Below are 19,624 nucleotides of genomic sequence, written 5' to 3'. Positions count from 1 at the left end.
TAATATTCATTGCTAAGAATTAGGGCTTGGTAAAAAAAAATATTTTTCGATTAATCGTTTTTTAAAATGTGGTCGATTCAAAATCGATTCTCAAAGGCCATGAATCGATTTTTTTCCCATATTTATTTCCGCAGACATTGAATGTAAGATTAGCGTTAATCTAATTATAAATCTTCTCCACTAGATGTCACCCTCTTATGTTACCAACGAACCTGTCATTTATTCATTCAGTTTAAAGCAGTGGTTCTCAACCCGCGGCCAGTCACAAATTCAAATGCGGCCCATATGCTGAACACACACACACACAAAACTTTGCAACTCACTTGAAGAAGTTCAAGCAAATGGAAACACCATATACTACGCAGCAATCATCCTTAATTGAAGAAATGTGGCAAAACATCTCTGGAGAGAACCTCATATTATTAAATTCGAAGTGCTTTCCATATGGATCAACATAGGCTACATTTGTGAACGCACATTTTCTGCAATGTCGCGCGTCAAGTCATGCTCCCGTGCACGTCTTACAGACTGCATTTTAAAGCCTCTTATACGTTCTGCGTCCGCGAGTCCGCTATGGACTGCTAGGTAGGCGTGACGTAAAAATCGCCATCAGAGAGCCAAGGCTCTGAGCAGACGACAGCGCGGACAGGTGCGAGTGGTCAGTAGTCTTCAAAAGCACAATTGCACATGTTCAGGCAGTGTGAAAAAGCCCATTGCCAATCGAACCTGAACCCGACGGAACCCGATCGGACTTCATTTAGATTCGGGCTTCATTTATATCATTTTACATGGGAACAGGGTTGGGCGGTAAATGAGCGGTCATGTAATGTAGGGGTGTAACAGTACGCAAAAATCACGGTTCGGTACGTACCTCGGTTTTAAAGTCACGGTTCGGTTCATTTTCGGTACAGTAAGGGAAAGAAATGCAAGAAATAAAATACTGCTGCAAAGTTCTCCACTTAATAAAATACTCTCAGTCTCAATATCATATAATAAAATATAATGAAAAATATAAATAAACAACTATGATTACAGTGCAGCATTACCAATCCCAGCTTGTAGGCCTGCTCATATTAAAAATATATATATAACTTTTCCAAAGTGTAAAGTGCAGCATGAACAGTTTCAGTTTTTAGACCTGCTCAGATTTCATTATTGCGTTGGCCCGATCAGAATTAAGAGCAAAGGTCTGTTTAAATGCTGATTGGAGCTGCGTTTGAATTACAATCGTTTTTTTCCTAGCTGTAGTGATGTTCACACTCGCGTGATGCCTTTTGAAAACCTTAGGGCGGTGACACACTGGCATATTGCACCTGTCAAACATAGTCTATTTTGCCATCAACAGGTGTCCTTTATCAGTAGGCTTTATATTTATGCTCAACATGAAGTATAGATATTGTTGTCGTGAAGACAAGATCCTGGTCTGTCGGCGGTCTCCCTCTATTTCATATTACAGTAGCAGCAGCGCGCCAGCGGCGTGTCAGGCACAATTCTGGTGTGTAAAGACACAGAAAACGTGAAGCAGCCGTCACGCATCTGACACGCAGCAGAAACGCCACGCAGCCAGTGTGTCACTGGCCTTAGAATCAGCTGCAGGGCGGGATTTGCGCTGAACGCGGAGACTTCCGCCACTTAATATGTTCGTTTGGAAACACGAAAATGTACCCATGTTCCGCAAAACAAAATATTGCATTCGGTCATTCGGTACACACGTGCACCGTACCGAAAGCCCTGTACCGAAACGGTCCGGTACGAATACACGTACCGTTACACCCCTAATGTAATGTGTTTCGATTAGCGCGAGAAAGATGCAAAAATGTATGCTGATTAGTTGAAACGGAGGCTTGCCTCTGACAATTACGTGTTGGTAGCACCAGCAACTAAAGCAAAGTCTGAGGTTTGGAAAAGTTTTGACCTTGTTTATAATGAAAATCCTCGAATAATGAGCCAGAGGGTTATATTGCTGGACGCACCATCAGTGAGCGCAGGAACTCGCTGAAGCCATCTACAGTGGATTCAATCATTTTCCTCCACAAAAACACATAGGCCTTGCCTAATCTTGGTGAGTAAATGTTTTTCAAATAATAACTAAATATTAATTGAGTCTTAAATGCATAATGTAGACAGAGTAGGGTATATAAGCTAATGTTGGCATTATTATTTTATTATGTCAGCTGCTATGGCAAAGCAAATCCGGCAGAGCCTTTATCTTAATTAATTTCGTTATTGCCAAATACCCATCTTAATTTAGAATTTATCTTAATTAAAATTCTTGTTTTTATTGGTGCGTTGGCCTATTTATATGCTAAATGAGCCTATACCTAGGGCTATTTATAGAGTGCTGAGATATTACGATGTTACAGAGGACTTATTTTATTTCTTTATTCAAACTTCAAAGTGGCCTATTACGTTAGTCATGTATAAATTATGTTAAAACCTGTATAAATGACTCATTCCTGACAAAAGGCAAAAGAGCTGCGTGCGTGCGTACATTTGAAAAATGTTGGGTTGTAAATAGGGGTGTAACGATACGCGAATTCGTATTGAACCGTTCGGTACGAGGCTTACGGTTCGGTACGCGGTACGCATTATGGACCGAACGGTTCGTTGGACTAATTAATTATATTTGGAAAATAATAAAAAAAAAATTGAAATATAACGATATGCGTTCATCAAGGTAGCCCAATAACCCAAACGACGTAACAGGCAATGCCCCTGACACCCCCGAAGAAGAAAAAAACACCAACTTATAAGTTTTATGTTAGGCTACTCAGTCAGGCGCTCGTTCACTCAGTAGGCTACACGCTGAAGGCTCGTTGCAAAATGGCCAATGCGTTTGGGTGCACTTTGGATTCAAGTGCACCCAAACACCAGACCTGTTGGTTATTGGAGGATCTTCTATTTCTGGTCTGTTAAACGCATTAGCCATTTTGCAACGAGCCTTCAGCGCATACCTACTGAGTGAGCGAGCGCCTTTATGGGCCTTTCACACAGGACGCGGTATGCGTGGCGCTGCGCTATAAAACCCATTCATCTCAATGGCTTGCTCCGCGCAAGGACGTTTTGTTGCTGCGTCGACCAAAGCGCAAGCGCAGCGGTGCGCATCATTTGCGTGCTCCAAAACAAGCACGGAAATCAAAATGAATGAACGGCTAGTACAGTACTGTGTGTGTCAGAATTTCCTGAGCTGTACGATACAAGTTTGAGGTAGTATAGGGACATCATCAGGAAAGCTGTGTCATGGAGACATATCTCCATTCAAGGAACAACAGACTATGATAGAGCTCCCGCTAAAAGTTTTTAAAACTCCGCCTACGCCATAGCGCAGCGCAAATCGCGTTGTATCTGAAGGGCAACGCTGAACCCAGCGGCAAGCGCCGCGCATACCGCGTCCTGTCTGAAAGGCCCATATACTCTGTAGTGGAAAACGTAGGTTTTAAGAACATGCTTAATGTAATTGAGCCCAGTTACAATATTCCTTCACGAGCCCATTTCAGACAGACCGTAATTCCTGCTTTGTTCCAAAAAACATAAGCCCTATAGAGGACCAATTGAGTAAAAACACACTCAATATAAAGAGTTATAGAGTTCCATATAAAAAGTTACATCTTTGTATTTGTTCATAACTACTACAATAATATAACATTTTAATTTTTTTATAAGGAGCTGTTTTTGTTTTATACAGTATGCTGCTAAGAAAGCACTATAGAAGATGGGTAAAGAATAGCTCCATCATTGTTCAATGTAAAAAAAAAAAACATACTTTGTTAGTTTTAATAAATAAAACATTTTTTAAAAATCAAGGAAATTTATCTGCCAATTTTTTCTTTTTGCTGTATCTAAAACGTACCGAACCGAACCGTGACACCAGTGTATCGTATCGAACCGAACCGTGAATTTTGTGAACCATTACACCCCTAGTTGTAAATGGGTTCGGGCGTTTAAAAAGCTGTCAATCAAAATGTACTTGTCAGACTTGGGCCGAAATCTGTCGGGCTCGTGTCCTTTTGGGCTTAACTTTTATGGCCCGATTACAGCTCTAATAGAAAATCGAATCGAGAATCAAAATCGAATCGAAATCGAAAATCGAATTGAGAATCGAAATCGAATCGATCTGGAACATCTGAATCGATACCCAGCCCTACTAAGAATTCATTTGGACAACTTTAAAGGCGATTTTCTAAGTATTTAGATTTTTTTGCATCCTCAGATTCCAGATTTTCAAATCCTATAAACCAAGATCCTATAAACCATACATCAATGGAAAGCTTATTCATTCAGCTTTCAGATGATGTATAAATCTCAAAATCGAAAAATTTACACTTAAGACACATTTGGTTTGCAAACACAGGTTAAAAAAAATTCTCGGAAATCTTAACTTGTAACATTAATGTAATTAGATTAAATATAAAACAAGCTATTTGTGACTGCTAGGCAACCTTAACCCCCAAAGCCTGGTTCGTTTGCCTAATGTGATTGCTCCGTTTAGCAGTCCCTGGCTTGGCTGGAAGAGGTGGGCACAGTGTTTAAAAAACGATTCACTACACTGTGCTGAGCAAGTGCTTCTTTGCTGTCTTCACATTTTTTGTGGCTAATAATAATGTACAGTATGTGGAAAATAATGTGTCTTTTAACCTTAAACCGCATAAAACATTTAATTACACCAAATACACAAAATAATGTTCTTAGCAACATCATATGACCCCTTTAAGCCTTTTTTAAGCATCAACAGTATATTTAGCTTCGAGCAGACAAAACGGTACAAATTTACAAAGTTGTTTACCAATATCAACATAAAAATAGTTACCATTATAACTGACCAAAATTTATCCCTGAAACAACCGCTTCACACTGTCCAACCACAGAATAAATCATCATAAAGCCTTTAAGTGGATTTGAGGTCAATGGCTTTTGTCAGACCAGCAGAAAAACACATGACTCTATCGAGCGTTTGATGATAATGCGCAGAAGCTGCACCTCGCTGCTGAATTTGACAGTCTCTTGAGAGTGGAGAACATGGAGGCCATCCAGATAACAAACTATGTCACACGTCCACAGGATTGAGTGCCCATACTGTGAGATTAAAGTCACAACTCACGATATGAGACTTTTAAGAGATTATTAGCCTGTGTTTTAGATTAATATTGAGCGAATTACATTCGGACCAGTGCAGCCCTGCTATAAAGCAGCATAAAAACGGATGGGAAACAATTCCAGCCTGTGGTTTAGAGATGTCAAGCGCTACAGACGTTTTCTGATGCAGTAAGGAAAATTCCTATGTTCCCAATTACCAAGAGATGTCAGATAATAATGATGGCTAAACCATATGGAAATAAAACTCAAGCGTGTTTTCACTGCACTGTAGGTTTTAAACTTACTTTCCCCCGAAAACAAGGAATGGACAAAAGACCTAGCTCAGGTGATCTGAGGGACCAGGCGGGAGAATAAGAGTACAACAGGTTACACAAATGTGGAGGTGCAAGACCATTTAATTCCTTAAATGTTAGAAGAAATATCTTAAAGTGGATATGTGATGCCACAGGTAGCAAAAGAAAATCAAGCAGTAGAGGAGTAATGTGAACAGAAAGCCTGGTAGAGGTGAGAACTCTTGCGGCTGAGTTTTGAACATACTGTAACCTTGCAATATGTTTTTTAGGCAGACCAAGAAATACAGCATTGCAATAATCCTGACATGAAGTGATTAATGCATTAATTAAGATTTCAGTATCAGCTAGAGTTAGAGAAGGTCGAAGACGTGCGATATTACGAAGATGGAAAAAATATGTTTTAATAAAAGAAGAAATGTGAGAGGCAAAAGATAGCAATAAGTCAAATAAGACACCGAGATTACAGACAGATGAAGAAGGCTTAACATGAACCCCATCAATTTCAAAGGACAGGTCCATCCTTCTGATTGATGTAACAGAGCCAATAATTAGAATTTCCATTTTGTTATTATTTAGTTTTAGGAAATTCAAAGACATCCATGACTTGATATCCCTGATGCATGCAGTAAGTGAGTCAGGCAACGATGGCCTATCAGAGCTAGTGGTTAGGTAAATTTGAATTTCATCAGCATAGCAATGAAATTGAAGTCCATGCATGCCTAGGATGTTACCAAGTGAATATATATATAAATGATAAACAGAATTGGGCAAAGAACTGTACCTTGAGGAACACCCTGTGAGACTGGACATATTTATACCCTTGTGTGGTGAGTTAATATTTCCTATCACTGATGTAGGAAATGAGCCAGGAAAGTGCTAAACCAGTGATACCGATAACGGAAAGACGAGAGATTAGTATTTTTAATGGCAGACTGTGTCAAATGCAGAGCTTATATCTAGAAGAATCAAGATGACTATTAACCCAGAATCCATAAACAGAATAATGTCATTTATCACACAAAGAAGAGCATTTCAAACTTTTTCAAGAATTTTACTTAAGAATGGTAAATTTGAGATTGGCCTATAATTGTTCATGTCTAGATGGTCAAGAGACGTTTTTTAAGTATGGGGGTCACCACAGCCATTTTTTATTCTGCTGGAACAAGGGCAGATGCTAAACTACAGTTAATCATATGTGTTATGTAAGGTTCAACCTCAGGAACACACATAAGCAAAATAGTATGTGTAGGATCAATCTGGCAGGATGTAGAATTTGACTTCACAATTAGATCACTTATGTCAGCAGAAGTAGCGAGACTAAAAGCAAAAAGAGAGCATGTTGAGTTAGCCGAGTCAGCTGACAGCAAGTTAACATTTGAGTCAATTGTATGAGGGGTGTCATTGGAAATAGATTCAGTGATTAACTTTATCTGAGAAAAATATTCAATAGTCATTCACAATCCCCTCAGAGCCACAGATAATATGTTGTGGAGGGTTAGTGAGTTTGTTAACCATAGCAAACAGAGATTTGGGCCTGCACATGGAATTCTTAATAGTAAAAGAAACATATGAGGATCTTGCAGCATTGAGAGCAGTACGGTAATTGAGCAAATGTTCTTTCAAAGCCAAAGAATGTGCAATTGTAACACATCCTATCTTCAGGAGAAGGGAGCCGAATGAAAATCCAATAAGGGAGGTTTTAATGATGATAATGGTGAAAAACAAACACATACAAAACTCAAGATTTGCTTTACGCCAAGATACTACACACTATGCTACTTCAACGACCGACAAACCAGAACTAAACAGAAAGGGTTTATAAAACACAAGGAAAGTAATTAGAAGAACAGAAACAGGTGGGGAGTAATCAATTAACTCAACAAGAAAAGGAAAGTGATCAAGTAAGGAAAAAACTCAAAAGAACCAGGAGAATGGAAGTCCATGACTGTGACATTACTCCCCCCTCCCGGAAGGCTCGTCCCGAGCTGTAACACTAGGGAGGGGGGGGTCGGCGCCTCAGGAGACTCAGGCGGCCATGGCGGAACTGGCTCTGAGGCCGTGGCTCCAACCCCCGCCTCAGCCTCTATGGCTGGATCTCTACTGTACCCCCCGCCAAAAAATACTTGGGAAAACTTAAAGTGCTGGACTCTGGGACTGGAGTAGAGTCTGGAAAGAGTCAAGAGTCAAGAGCCCTCCCTGAGCTCGTCGGAGAATCAAGAACCCTCCCTGGGCTTAACTGGGGATCGGGAGACCCTCCAAGGGGGAGTAGATGAGGATGGGATGGACAGGACCAGGGGAGACACAGGGGATTCTATGCTGGGTAGAACCAGCGGAGACAGGGGATTCTATGCTGGGCAGAACCAGCGGAGACACACGGGATTCTATGCTGGGCAGAACCAGCGGAGACACAAGGGATTCTATGCTGGGCGGAACCAGCGGATACACAGGGGATTCTATGCTGGGTGGAACCAGTGGAGACACAGGAGACATAGGGGGTGGAGGAGGTTCAGGGAAGTGTTTTAGAGGGAAATATGGGGAGAGGATGGGTGCGGATAAATCCGGAGGTAAAGCTGTATCCAAGATACTTAAGCTGGGGACTGGTGATGGTAGGTGATCAGGAGGAGAGGGCGGTTTAATATAAATATGGCTTGCCATATTACTCGCTACTGGCTGCCGCATTGGCGGGCTGAAAGAGATAGCTGTGTTCGGAGGCTACTGGGGTGGTTGGGTTTGGGCAGGCGGGAGGAGCTGTTGGAGCGATATGCAGAGGTTCCCGGCTCGGGGTGAGTGGACGCAACACGGCTCATTCCTGAGGGGACTGGACGAGGAAATTTTTAGCTCGATTAAGGGGAAATTACCACCAGGAAGAGTGAAACAGATTGTGTCCTCATCCAGCCCCAGCAAAAAACAAGCGCTCAGGAATGAGTCGTGATAACTCACCCGGTTTGCAAGCTCGAGGACATCCTCTACATATCGCTCCAACCTCTGACCGCTCTGCCTCAAACACCTCAGTTCCCCCTCAGCCTGCATTTTCTGTTTCGTTCGGTCGTTCTGTAACACATCGTATCTTCAGGAGAAGGGAGCCAAAGATTTGCTTTACGCTAAGATACTTCACACCATGCTACTTTAACAACCGACAAACCAGAACTAAACAGAAAGGATTTATAAAACACAAGGAAAGTAATTAGAAGAACAGAAACAGGTGGGGAGTAATCAATTAACTCAACAAAAAAAGGAAAATGACCAAATAAGGAAAAAACGCAAAAGAACCAGGAGAACGGGTTGGGTAGAAGACAACAAATCCCATCATTCCACGCTCCTTCTTAGCGACATCAAACCACGCAATTGTTATTGTTTTGGTAGTGCGCCCTCTAGTGGCAGGTCCTACAACCTGTACCTTTAAGTTTTTTTTTTTTTGTGGTTTCAGTTGTTTTTAACTGGATTATTAAATTCATGTTAGAAATATGTTATATTGTGGTAAAACATGCAAACAGTGTTAGCAATATGCTATTAATGCTAGAAATATGCTAGCAACATGCTAATCATGTTGGAAACATGCAAGCAATGTTCTAACAGGTTATTCTTACAGGTTTTAGAGTCACCGTTTTGGTACAGTTTGTTATGTGGATAAACTATACTTTCAAATAAAAATGTTGTTGCTATTCAATTAATAATATAAAGACTGTCACTTTAAGAGAATGTACTGATCAGTGCACTGATACAGTAGGCCTACATTCAGCCGGCTATGTCTGCTGTAGGATACTTACCAAGATGGGCATTTTGACATATTTTTTTTGTGAATTTGCCCTTTTAAACACAATACTTCAGAGACAGCTTGATTTTTGCACGTATTCTGAGGTGCGGGTTTGCACGCTTCTGAACCGTGTGTGGAGAACCGGATGTTTTTTTTATTTTTTCAGCGAACCGCCCCACCCCTAAAATCTATCTAATCTATCTATCTAAAACTACTCTGCAAACTTTCAGCCTTGGCCGTCTCAAGCCAATTTCAAAGTTTATTCATCTAGTTAATCTTTGATAGTTTTGCTAATAAATATACAACTGTTAATTATTTGCTCAATTATTTGCCCATGTTAGCTCCATTAAATAATATTAATAGATACAACTGATAGAATACAACTGTAATAATGCTTGTGATTCAGTTATTAAATGGTCATAACTTTCCCTTTTATTTTTATCACTTTAATTTGGCATTACTTTTCCGGTGTTAATGAATTAATGAACTTTTAATGAACTCTCGTTGTGAGGTTTAGTGACTTCAGCTCTAGGATTGTGAAGATGTTTCCTGCATTTCCTTTGCTTTTCCTCAGGTTTTAGACGCATCCGTTTGCCATAAACCGATGCCTGCCAGGCAAATCCCAACCACACGAATGACAGATGTATCCTGTCAGTTACAGTATTTGTTTAAAATGTTTACAGTCTGTTGATTCAAGGCTCCCCGAGGCCGTATTTCAGATAGCGGACCTTTTTCATTTGACGTCATTACCCAGAATGTCCTCAGCAATTAATGAATGTGAATGGACTTGCAAAACAACTTCCCAGACTTCGTCAGAGCTGTTCAAATCAGCTATCATTCATGCGAACACCATTTTGTGGAGATGTTGATTCTCTGTGCTGTTTATACGGAAATCTCCATCGGTCATGCACATATTGCCATGGTGTCTTGTTTGCCTATATCCAAATTAGAGTGGCTAATTGTCATGTTGTTTCACAACTTGGTTGGTTGCTAAGCAGGTGAACCATTTACACAGAATGATACTCATTAACTCTTAAAATGGCACTTCCCCTTGAGTAACTCTTGTTTTATTCTCCCTTACAGATGCCTGGTTTAGTGTCATGCCTTGGCGATCTAATAGTCACTGGAATCATCATCCTCTTCTCTGACCACGTCCAGTCAGAGATATGGACCAATGAAGGTACATTCTGCTTTTATTTGGGCCAAAGTGCTTCAGGACAGCCAGCCACATTAGCATTTAAATGTTGTTGTTGCTAGTATGTGAATTTGCGTTCAGCATATGGAACTCGTCAGGAATCTTTGTAGCATGTCTCTGTTTAGACAAGCAGGATGAAAATATTTAGCCATTGTATTGCTACATTGCTAATCCTTTGGAAAAGTAGGTAAAATGCTCACTTTTGAGAACGCCTAAAAATATGAAAGTTAGTGTGTGTGTGTGTATGTAAATTATGTAATGTAAGTATGTAAATTAATATGCCAATTCATGTCCCATTTACACTTAATGCTGTCACATTTTCTCAAAAGAATTTTTTTTTTATGTTAACAATATAATTACAGTTCTATTTATTAAAACCAAGTATCTCATTAAGTTGTTGCAATAGTTTTAAGCATTTTTTACATTCATTCCAAATTAGTAACTCAAGGCAGGAACAATTTAAACTTTACAATTTAAACAATATATCTTATTTGTGAACTTATGTTAAGCTGTTTGTTTTAATAGTCAAATTATTTTCTGACATCAATGCTTGGTGAACACTAGTCAGGAAATGGAGATGTACCTTTAATTTCACCAAGCTGATTGATTCAGGCCATTACAAGTTTTATTTTGAAATTACAAAATGGTGACATCTAAGGGTGCGTTGACAACAACCAATGTACTAAAAAAAAGTTTTTCCTTTGCGTTTTTGAAAGGTTTTGCATATAGATGACAACATTGTCAAAACGATCGTTGTTCACATGAATTTAAAAAACTACAAAAAATCTGTATTATTCAAGCCAGGCCAGTAGGTGGCAATGCCACTTTGTAAAGAATCACTTCATGCCGGCATTGTTTTCAAAACAATTTCACTTTGAAATCCGTTTTCAAAAGTTTGCAATTTCAGTTTGACAAAATGCTGTTGTCATGTAAATGAACAGCCAAAACAGATAGTAAACACCCCCCTAAACGTGTGAGTTGTTTACTTCTTAATGAGTCTTCCCATTACTTTGTTTATTCAGTCTGATTTAGAGGCAAGAAAACAAGAGGCGGGATTTATCGCATGAACCAGTCATAGCATGATGGGAGAAATTGTCTCCTCTCATGTGACTTTCAGATTTTAACGTTGCATTGTGACAATCGTACTTTAAAAAGTTTTCAGATTTTAACGTTGCATTGTGACAGTCACACTTTCAAAAGTTTACCTAAAGTCTTTGGTATAAAGCCTGTTTCATCAGATTTTTGGGGGGAAAACAACGTATATACTCTGAAAGATTGCATTTATTGGGCCAAAATACAGTGAAATGCTAGCATTGTGAAATAATAGGCCTATTACAATTAAAAAGAACTATTTTTTATTTTTGTTGCTGTTAGTATTTGGATTTCCAGCATATGGCTCTAGTCAACAGTCTTAGTAGCGTTCCTTTGTTGACAAAGCAGGATGGTATTATACAGAACAACTAGAGCAGATACCACAAAGTTTTATCATGTGAAAATTTGATTTTAATGCACACCAGGAACATAGCCATGGCTTTGTTTTGTGGAACAATAAACATCTCTGTTTAAAGCCCCCAGTTCTTCATTGCCCCACATATGGATTGCTCAATTAATGCATGCAGCTCTGGTCCGTGTGTGTTTGGCTGCGATTTCGCTGGCCAGAGAGGGAGAAATTTGAGAAATATGGTGGGATTTCAAATAATATACTTTTGCCAATATTATCTGAAAGACGACATTGAGCACAAGAGTTTCATGAGTGCAGTTAAACCCTGGGCACTGGATCGACGCCACTCTGTGTGTGTATGTGTGTCTGCTCTTTGTTTAACTCTTGGCAGTAAATGTCTGATATAAATACTGAAATCTGACTATGCAGAAATGTACATTAATGTAAACACCTTAAATCTTGCTATAGAGCCTTATTATGAAGAACGAATTAAGCAGATTTTAAGTGATTAGAGCGTATGGGATGAGTCTTTCAGATTGGAAATCAGCCTTTGTTTTTTTCGTTCTGTGAGATGTTATTTATTTATTTTTCCTACAAATATATCATAGTTTGTTATTAAATAATTTCTAGGATTTAGCCAAAAACAAAGTTTAGATTTTGAAATGTTTGGGAAAGTAGAAAAAATACTTATGAAGTATAAACTGTATGTTAATTATACATTTTTTGTAATAAAACTAAAATTATGACAATCGTTTAAAATTTCGATACAAAATACAAATACACATAAAAAAACAATTATGCATACATATACACAACCGTTAAAAAAGTTTGCACACTTTGTCGTTTTTGCAAGAAGTCAATCGGCACAAATATCTTTGTAATTGATAATAATTTTATATTTTATTTATTTACATTTTCTTTCTGTGTATATTTATATTTATTTATTTATTATATATGAGAAACTATTAGTTATTGTATTTACAGCTATTAGTTAATTATTTAATTTATATTTGTTTGTATTATTTTGTAGGACAAAAGTTGGACATTGTCGGACATTTAGTTTCTTTTTTAAACAAAATGTTTATTAGCCTACATGTATGGCTATGGGATTAAAAATTAGATTTGTGAATACAAATCTGAATGTTCTAGCTATTTATGTGATCCGCTTAAACGCGGAATAGGCTATATGTTTTAATTTAAGTTAATTTAATAATTTAATTAACTATAAATGTGCGATCACTGATGGCTTATATGAGTGACTATAATATACCTTTTAATAATGATGATAATAATAATAATAATAATACAAGGATGGAATAACTGAAAATGTGCCGTTGAATTACAGGAAAAAAAAAAACATGGTAGGCTATTGTCACGAAGTCCTTGTTTGGCCAAATTAATGTATAATTTGGCTCAGCTGCGCGCGTGAATCGCGAGCTGTGTGTGCGTGGATTGAGCAATGCTTAAAGGGCAGAACGAAAGTCTCAAAATTCAAATGAATCAAATATCATCGAGTCAGAAGAGACATGGATGAATGCACATTTTAATCCCTACATGCACAAATTATGGTAATTTAATACAAACTATAACATTTGTATATGTCTCTATTTGAACAAAATGCTGCACATTAACATAATTCTTAACTCTGCAGACACCGGTTGAAAAGCATTTGATTCAGTGTAGTGACGCACATTCGCAAATTTTTCAAATCGTGTACACATTAATGAATTGCACTGGGCCTTGTTCATTAGTAGTTGTGTGTGTGTGGGACGTGAAATGCTGAAAACTGCTAAAATGAATTCTCAAAATCCAAATGAACCGATCAAGATTGACTAGAACTAGATGTCAATTAATGTACGCTTGTACAAATCGCTGCACAATCATTTAATCCTGAATCAAATTGAAAGGCATGTGTTTGTGGTTCGTAAGATACATGTATAAAATTGATGTAGTACATTGATATTTTTGCGTGCATCTATTATTCATTTTGATTCTAATTTCATCCCATATATGGCAATCATTCTGGTATATGCATATCCAAACTGTATAATTACTTCTTTTTTTTCTCAGACTACACCAATATGCTTATAACATGCAAACCAGCAAAAAAACAAAACAAAAAAAAACACAAGTTTACATGTGAAAAGGGGTTTTGTATAAATGTCCAGTGCTCCCCTGAAATCTCAACACCGTTGGCTGCTTGATAACGTATCACTTGATGAAATGTCTCTTGTCACTTCTGGAATAGCACAGCTCTCATGTCTCCTGCTTTCAGTTTCAGACGTCCAGTTCGGTGGACTGGGCTCCAGGATCACGCTCACATGCGGAGGTGCTCACGGCGGGTACGTTCTCCTGTCTATATTAAGCTCCATTAGACTCCAGAGCTAAGCTTTCCTTTAAGGAGCGATAATAGTGTGCTTAACCACCCTCTGCAGGGGCGAGGGGCCAGTCCTTATAGGGTTTGGACACATCGAGTCTATTTACTGTGGGTAGAGGGGCTTGATTCCCCAGTCTCATATAAATGTGTATTTCCTGCCAATAAAGACACTGTCCAAGAGAATCCCAGTGCCAAAAACAAGATTTGCACAACTCACGAATGAGTAACAAAATAAGCAGGTCCAGTTGACATTGATAGCGGTTATTTTGTGGACCTGTCTTTGATTAGAGCAGGTTTGCAAGGAAAGCAGGTGAAGGTTGTTGTTGACTCTGAGTTGTGGATGGATCCGGCAGGTCTCCAGTGGAATGGCGGTTCAATGGGAGCTCAGTACCACTGTGGCAGATACACCAGGGCTCGCTTACGCTACTGAACACCACACACTCGATGGAAGGCAACTACAGCTGCCATGATGAACGAGGAACTTTACTGCAGTCCATCAAACTACGCCTGGGCTGTAAGTCAGCTTCAACGATACAAAAGTCCTTTGTTTCATGTTTTGACTCACAATGTGATTCATTTAATGAAATATTTGAGAATAAGGGTTTAAGGAATTGGCTTAGGGTAGATGCCATATTTAATTTAGTGTTAATGAAAACTAGGCCCCAATGGATAGATGTATTTTACCTTGTGCCTTGGCATCCAATACTAATACCAAAATACCTTTCTTTCTTTCATGATTTTGGTTTATTTTAATTTAAGTTTTTAAGTATGCTTTTATTTATTTATTTATTTATTTATGCTCTCATTAAAGTATGCTTTTGTTTATGCTTGCATTTATTTATTTATGCTTGAATTTATTTTTAAGTTTTTAATTATGTTTGTATTATTGTTATTATTATACTGTTTTATTTATGTATGCTTTTATTTATATTAATTTTTTTTTAATTATTGCTTTATTTTAAAATAGTATTTGTTTTTTGTTCATGTTTTTATTTCTACTTTTAATAATTCTTATATACCTACGCTAATGCTTTTATTATTTTTTTATGTATACTTTTTTATTGAAGTGCAAACCTATATGCTTTTTCTGTCTGTCAATATTTTCTTAAGTTCTCTTGACTGACCTTAAGTTGTATCGAAGCAGGACATTCTTTCCGTGCGACAAATTGAACAGGCTATATGTTTATCCCTCACAGCCTTGTTTTCATTAGCTTTGAATTTAACATGGCATCTACCACGACTCTGTTCCATTGCTTCTGATTGAAAATGGCATCTTAAGAACATTGTTGGCTTAAACCAATGAAAGTGTTGTAGCAACATAAACAAAATGGATCTGATAAACTTTGAATCATGCTCGTGACTCATTGGAATTGTAATCTCAGATCATACATTCAAGAAGTTCCTAAAAAGGTGCTTCTATAGAAAAGTGTTTAATGTCAAATTACATTTGTACGTTAAAGTATGTTTTAAATCATTTAGTTTTAAAGACGCTAGTACACTTATGGACAGTGGTATTGACATTGACAACAGAAATATTGTTATCTGTAATTGTACACGTCTCATAGTTCCTCTGAAATGCTGCTGGAAATGTTCTAGTAAAAAGGAAGGCCTTTGTGCCCTGGGAGATTTAGAAAGTGTGCAATTGTACGCCCTTGCTTTTTAACTCAGGGCACTTCCTCTGACAGGAAGTCGCTGCATCACAGCTCCACAATTTCCTGATAGGAAGGGTTGAGATTGCTGCTTCTAGTGTGTATGTGAGTTTAGTCTAGCGTATCACAATCCCTCATGTTCTTGAAGGCAGCGCTTGAGTTAAACAGCTGTCTTGTGCTCTCTGTCAGCTTGGGTGTTCACAGATAAAGTGTATTTACGTCTGAAGTTATATCTTGAGACATTTTGTGTCATCTTCTTCTTTTAGATCCGCCTCATTTTGTCCGAATTTCTTGTCGTCTGCCGAGTCATATGAACATCTACTGCTCCTGGGTACAAACTAAGACAACACACCTGCCCACGTTATACAGAACCTCCTACAGGTGCATTCTCATCTCCATTCATGAATACTACTACTAATAATAATAATAATATTTATTTATTTATTTGTTTGTTTGTTTATGTCCTTCCTTCCTTCACTGTCCTGCTGTTTTCTGTAGTGTTAATAAAGGCAGGCAGGTGGACGTCTGCGAGCAGAAGCACATTGGGTTGAATGAGTGTATAATTACTAACCCACCGTTATGGACCTCAAAGTTCCTGGTGAACATCACCGAAATCAACCCTCTGGGATCCAACTCCACCATCGTCCAGATAGATATTCATGAACTCTGTGAGTTTGCCTTTATACTCTTAGCCAATTCATTGAATCCTTTGACGTATTTTGATTTATATTATAAGATCATTTTGAAATGTATTCACACACGTCCAACCCCACACCTCAACAAGTATTGTGGACTTTTAAAAGGCTTTATTTAAAGCTTTCCTCAGCTCTTTTAGAGTAGCATTTGAATCTTTTGTTCTGTTTTATGTAATAAGAATGTGTGTTTTTAGTGAAGCCGGATCCTCCCGAGGACGTCCAAGTTCTTCAGGTGGAAGGTCAGCCCACTCAGTTACTGGTCCAGTGGAGTTATCCTTCATCCTGGCCGGTTGAAATCATGCCCGCTTTTCCCTTAACCTTCTCACTGCGTTACCGGCCGATCGGCTCCAGCTACTGGTCGACAGTAAGAACCTTATACAAACAATCAACCTCAATCATTACTTATTAATTAGATTATGATATGTTTTTGTGTCAATCATCCCTTTATATTCTGAATAATTCTGTTCTGTCATCATTTACGCACCATACATTTACAGATACATACAATACACTTACAGGTACTTACGTGGCCTAGTGGTTAGAGAGTTTCACTCCTAACCCTAGGGTTGTGGGTTCGAGTCTTGGGCCGACAATACCACAACTGAGGTGTCCTTGAGCAAGGCACTGAATCCCCAACTGCTCCCTGGGCGCTGCAGCATAAATGGCTGCCCACTGCTCCGGGTGTGTGCTCACAGTGTGTGTCCGCACTTTGGATGGGTTAAATGCAGAGCACAATATCTGAGTATGGGTCACCATACTTGGCTGTATGTCATGTCACTTTTTTTCACTTACCCTTATTTTGTTCAAACCTTTATTTGACCTAAAAGCAGCGGGTCTTAATGCAAAGTGTAAAGCGCACGGCGCAGGTGCACTCAGGGCATGTCCAAATCCACTTTTGCTATTTTAACGACGGAAAAACGGTTGGCGTGCCCGGGTGCATGGTCTAAACGGGTTGTCCCTATTCTCTTAATGAGTAATGGGTGTTTTTTGGGCGTAACGTGCAATAAACCAATCAGAGTCTCATCTTCCATTACATTTTAGAGCCAGTTGCACTCGTGCCATGATAGATTTGCTATTTACACGGCAGAATTTAGCAAGCGCAAAGACAGAACGCGTCTCAGAGATGAAACGGAGCTGTTCGTGTGCGAGCAAATAGATAGCCTAATTCTGATACATGCGATGACTATCCATTATGACATGTAGGCATATATATATATATATATATATATATATATTTATATATATAGATCTGTTGTGTAGGATTTAATGTTGATATCCCTTAATGCATACTTGAGGCTCCGATGAGACTCTGTGGGATGGTCGATTGAGTGATGGCACCCTTTGGGTTGTCAAGTGGGCGCCCTCCTTCCTTTGTGTTTTGCTGATAGGCCCACGACACCTCCAGAGGGTTCAGCAGTGAATCCCAGCATCCCAGGTTCACTTCCTAGGTGCCATCAGCTCACTTGAAGACCCAGGCGGAGTCTTTTCTCTTTACCCATAGCCACTGACTTCCCTTTTCCGCAGTCGCGGAGAGGTCTTTGACTGCCTGCCGGTGGGCCTTTCCTCGCACTCCCATCTCCCTGAGTAGCCTGGATGTTGAGGTGGCTACGAACCCTCTGCAGCCTACTTCCACTGGGTGTAATTTCACAATCCAGCCTTGTTGTTGCGCATCGGTGGCAAGTTCAGCAACCTCAACCTTTTGCGTTCATAAGCCTCCTCCACTGGACCCTCCCAGGGCACGGTGAGCTCGATGATGTAAACAAGCTTGAGCGAAGCTGACCACAGAACAAGGTCTGGTCGCAGGTTGTTGGCTGTGATTTCAGCTGGGAAGCAGAGTTTCTGACTCAAGTCTGCCAGCAGCTTCCAGTCCCGTGCTCTGCCCAGCTGACCAGAGTCTGATCTTATGGTGGTGAGGTTGGCTTGACCCTCACCCTCCCGAACAAATGGTGTTGGATGCCACTGGGGTGACGGGGGAAGAAGGGCATTCACGCTTGTCCGTCGACTTTCTAACACTGCTGCAAGACACTTTAGCACCTGGTTGTGCCGCAAGGTGTAACAGCCTTGTGTGAGGCTAGTCTTGCTTCCCACTGACAGCTTCCCCTTAATGATAAAGATGCTTCTGGACTTGCTCGGCTTGATCTTCATGCGAGGCCGCTCAATGTTTTCCTGGAGCTTTCTTAATAGCCGTGCAGTGCAAACCTTGGTCGTCGTGAGAGTTGTGAGGTCATCCATGTAGGCTCTGACCGGCGGCAGCCTCAGCCCAGGTCTTATTCGCTGTCCGCCAACTGTCCATCTAGAGGCCCGAATGATGACCTCCATGGCCAGGGTAAAGGCCAGTGGGGAGATGGTCCAGCCTGCCATGATTCCCACTTCCAGGTGTTGCCAAGCTGTTGTGTACTCTGCTGTTGTCATACAGAGTTGGATGTCCTGGAAGTAGGCCTTGACAAGGGTTGTGATAGCTGCTGGGACTCTAAAGTAGTCAAAGGCTGTCCACAGGAGGTTGTGAGGAACTAAGCCAAAGGCATTCGCAAGATCCAGGAAGACCACATGAAGATCTGTTCCCTCCTTTTTGGCGACCTGGATCTGATGCCAGATGACACTGGCGTGTTCTACACAACCGGAGAAGCCTGAAATGCCTGCTTTCTGGATTGACGTGTCAATCAAGTTGTTTCTTTGCAGGTATTCTACCAGCCTGTGAGCGACCACGCTGAAGAAGATTTTCCCCTCCATGTTTAGAAGGCTGATCTGTCGGAACTTCCCGATCTCTGATGAGTCCTTTTCCTTGGGGATAAGGATCCCTCCGGCTCTCCGCCAGGATGTTGGTATCTCCTTCTTTTGCCACACAACTCTCATCAGTTTCCAGAGGAATTGCAGGACATCTGGAGCGTTTTTGTAGAGCCTGTATGGAACTCCATTGGGACCTGGAGATGATGCGGCCCTTGCTCTACGCACGGTTTGTTCTACCTCACTCCACATAGGTGGATTGATATCCAGCTCGTGCTCTGGTGGGTTGACTGGTGGCATGTCAGGTGGAAGTGTAACTGTTTCCTGGTGTCTGTCATCTGTGCAGGAGTTTTTCAGATGTTCTTCCAGGTCGGCCTTTGACACTGAGAGATTTCCACTCTT

At 39.9% G+C, this 19,624-nt stretch overlaps 1 protein-coding gene across 1 annotated transcript in view; it reads left to right on the top strand.

Annotated features, from left to right (window-relative positions):
* Positions 1-19,624, top strand: part of il11ra (interleukin 11 receptor, alpha) — a 54,339-nt gene that overhangs the window by 15,712 nt on the left and 19,003 nt on the right. Inside the window, exons 2-7 of the mRNA XM_059538954.1 lie at positions 10,225-10,321; positions 14,053-14,119; positions 14,508-14,668; positions 16,070-16,184; positions 16,302-16,471; positions 16,693-16,862. Coding sequence (XP_059394937.1) covers positions 10,225-10,321; positions 14,053-14,119; positions 14,508-14,668; positions 16,070-16,184; positions 16,302-16,471; positions 16,693-16,862 — 780 coding nt within the window. The remainder of the gene's footprint in view (positions 1-10,224; positions 10,322-14,052; positions 14,120-14,507; positions 14,669-16,069; positions 16,185-16,301; positions 16,472-16,692; positions 16,863-19,624) is intronic.

This window comes from Carassius carassius, chromosome 45 (genome assembly GCF_963082965.1).
Source record: "Carassius carassius chromosome 45, fCarCar2.1, whole genome shotgun sequence".
NCBI lineage: Eukaryota > Metazoa > Chordata > Actinopteri > Cypriniformes > Cyprinidae > Carassius > Carassius carassius.
Note: the sequence above shows the minus strand (reverse complement) of the source record. Positions and strands in the feature narration are given on the sequence as shown.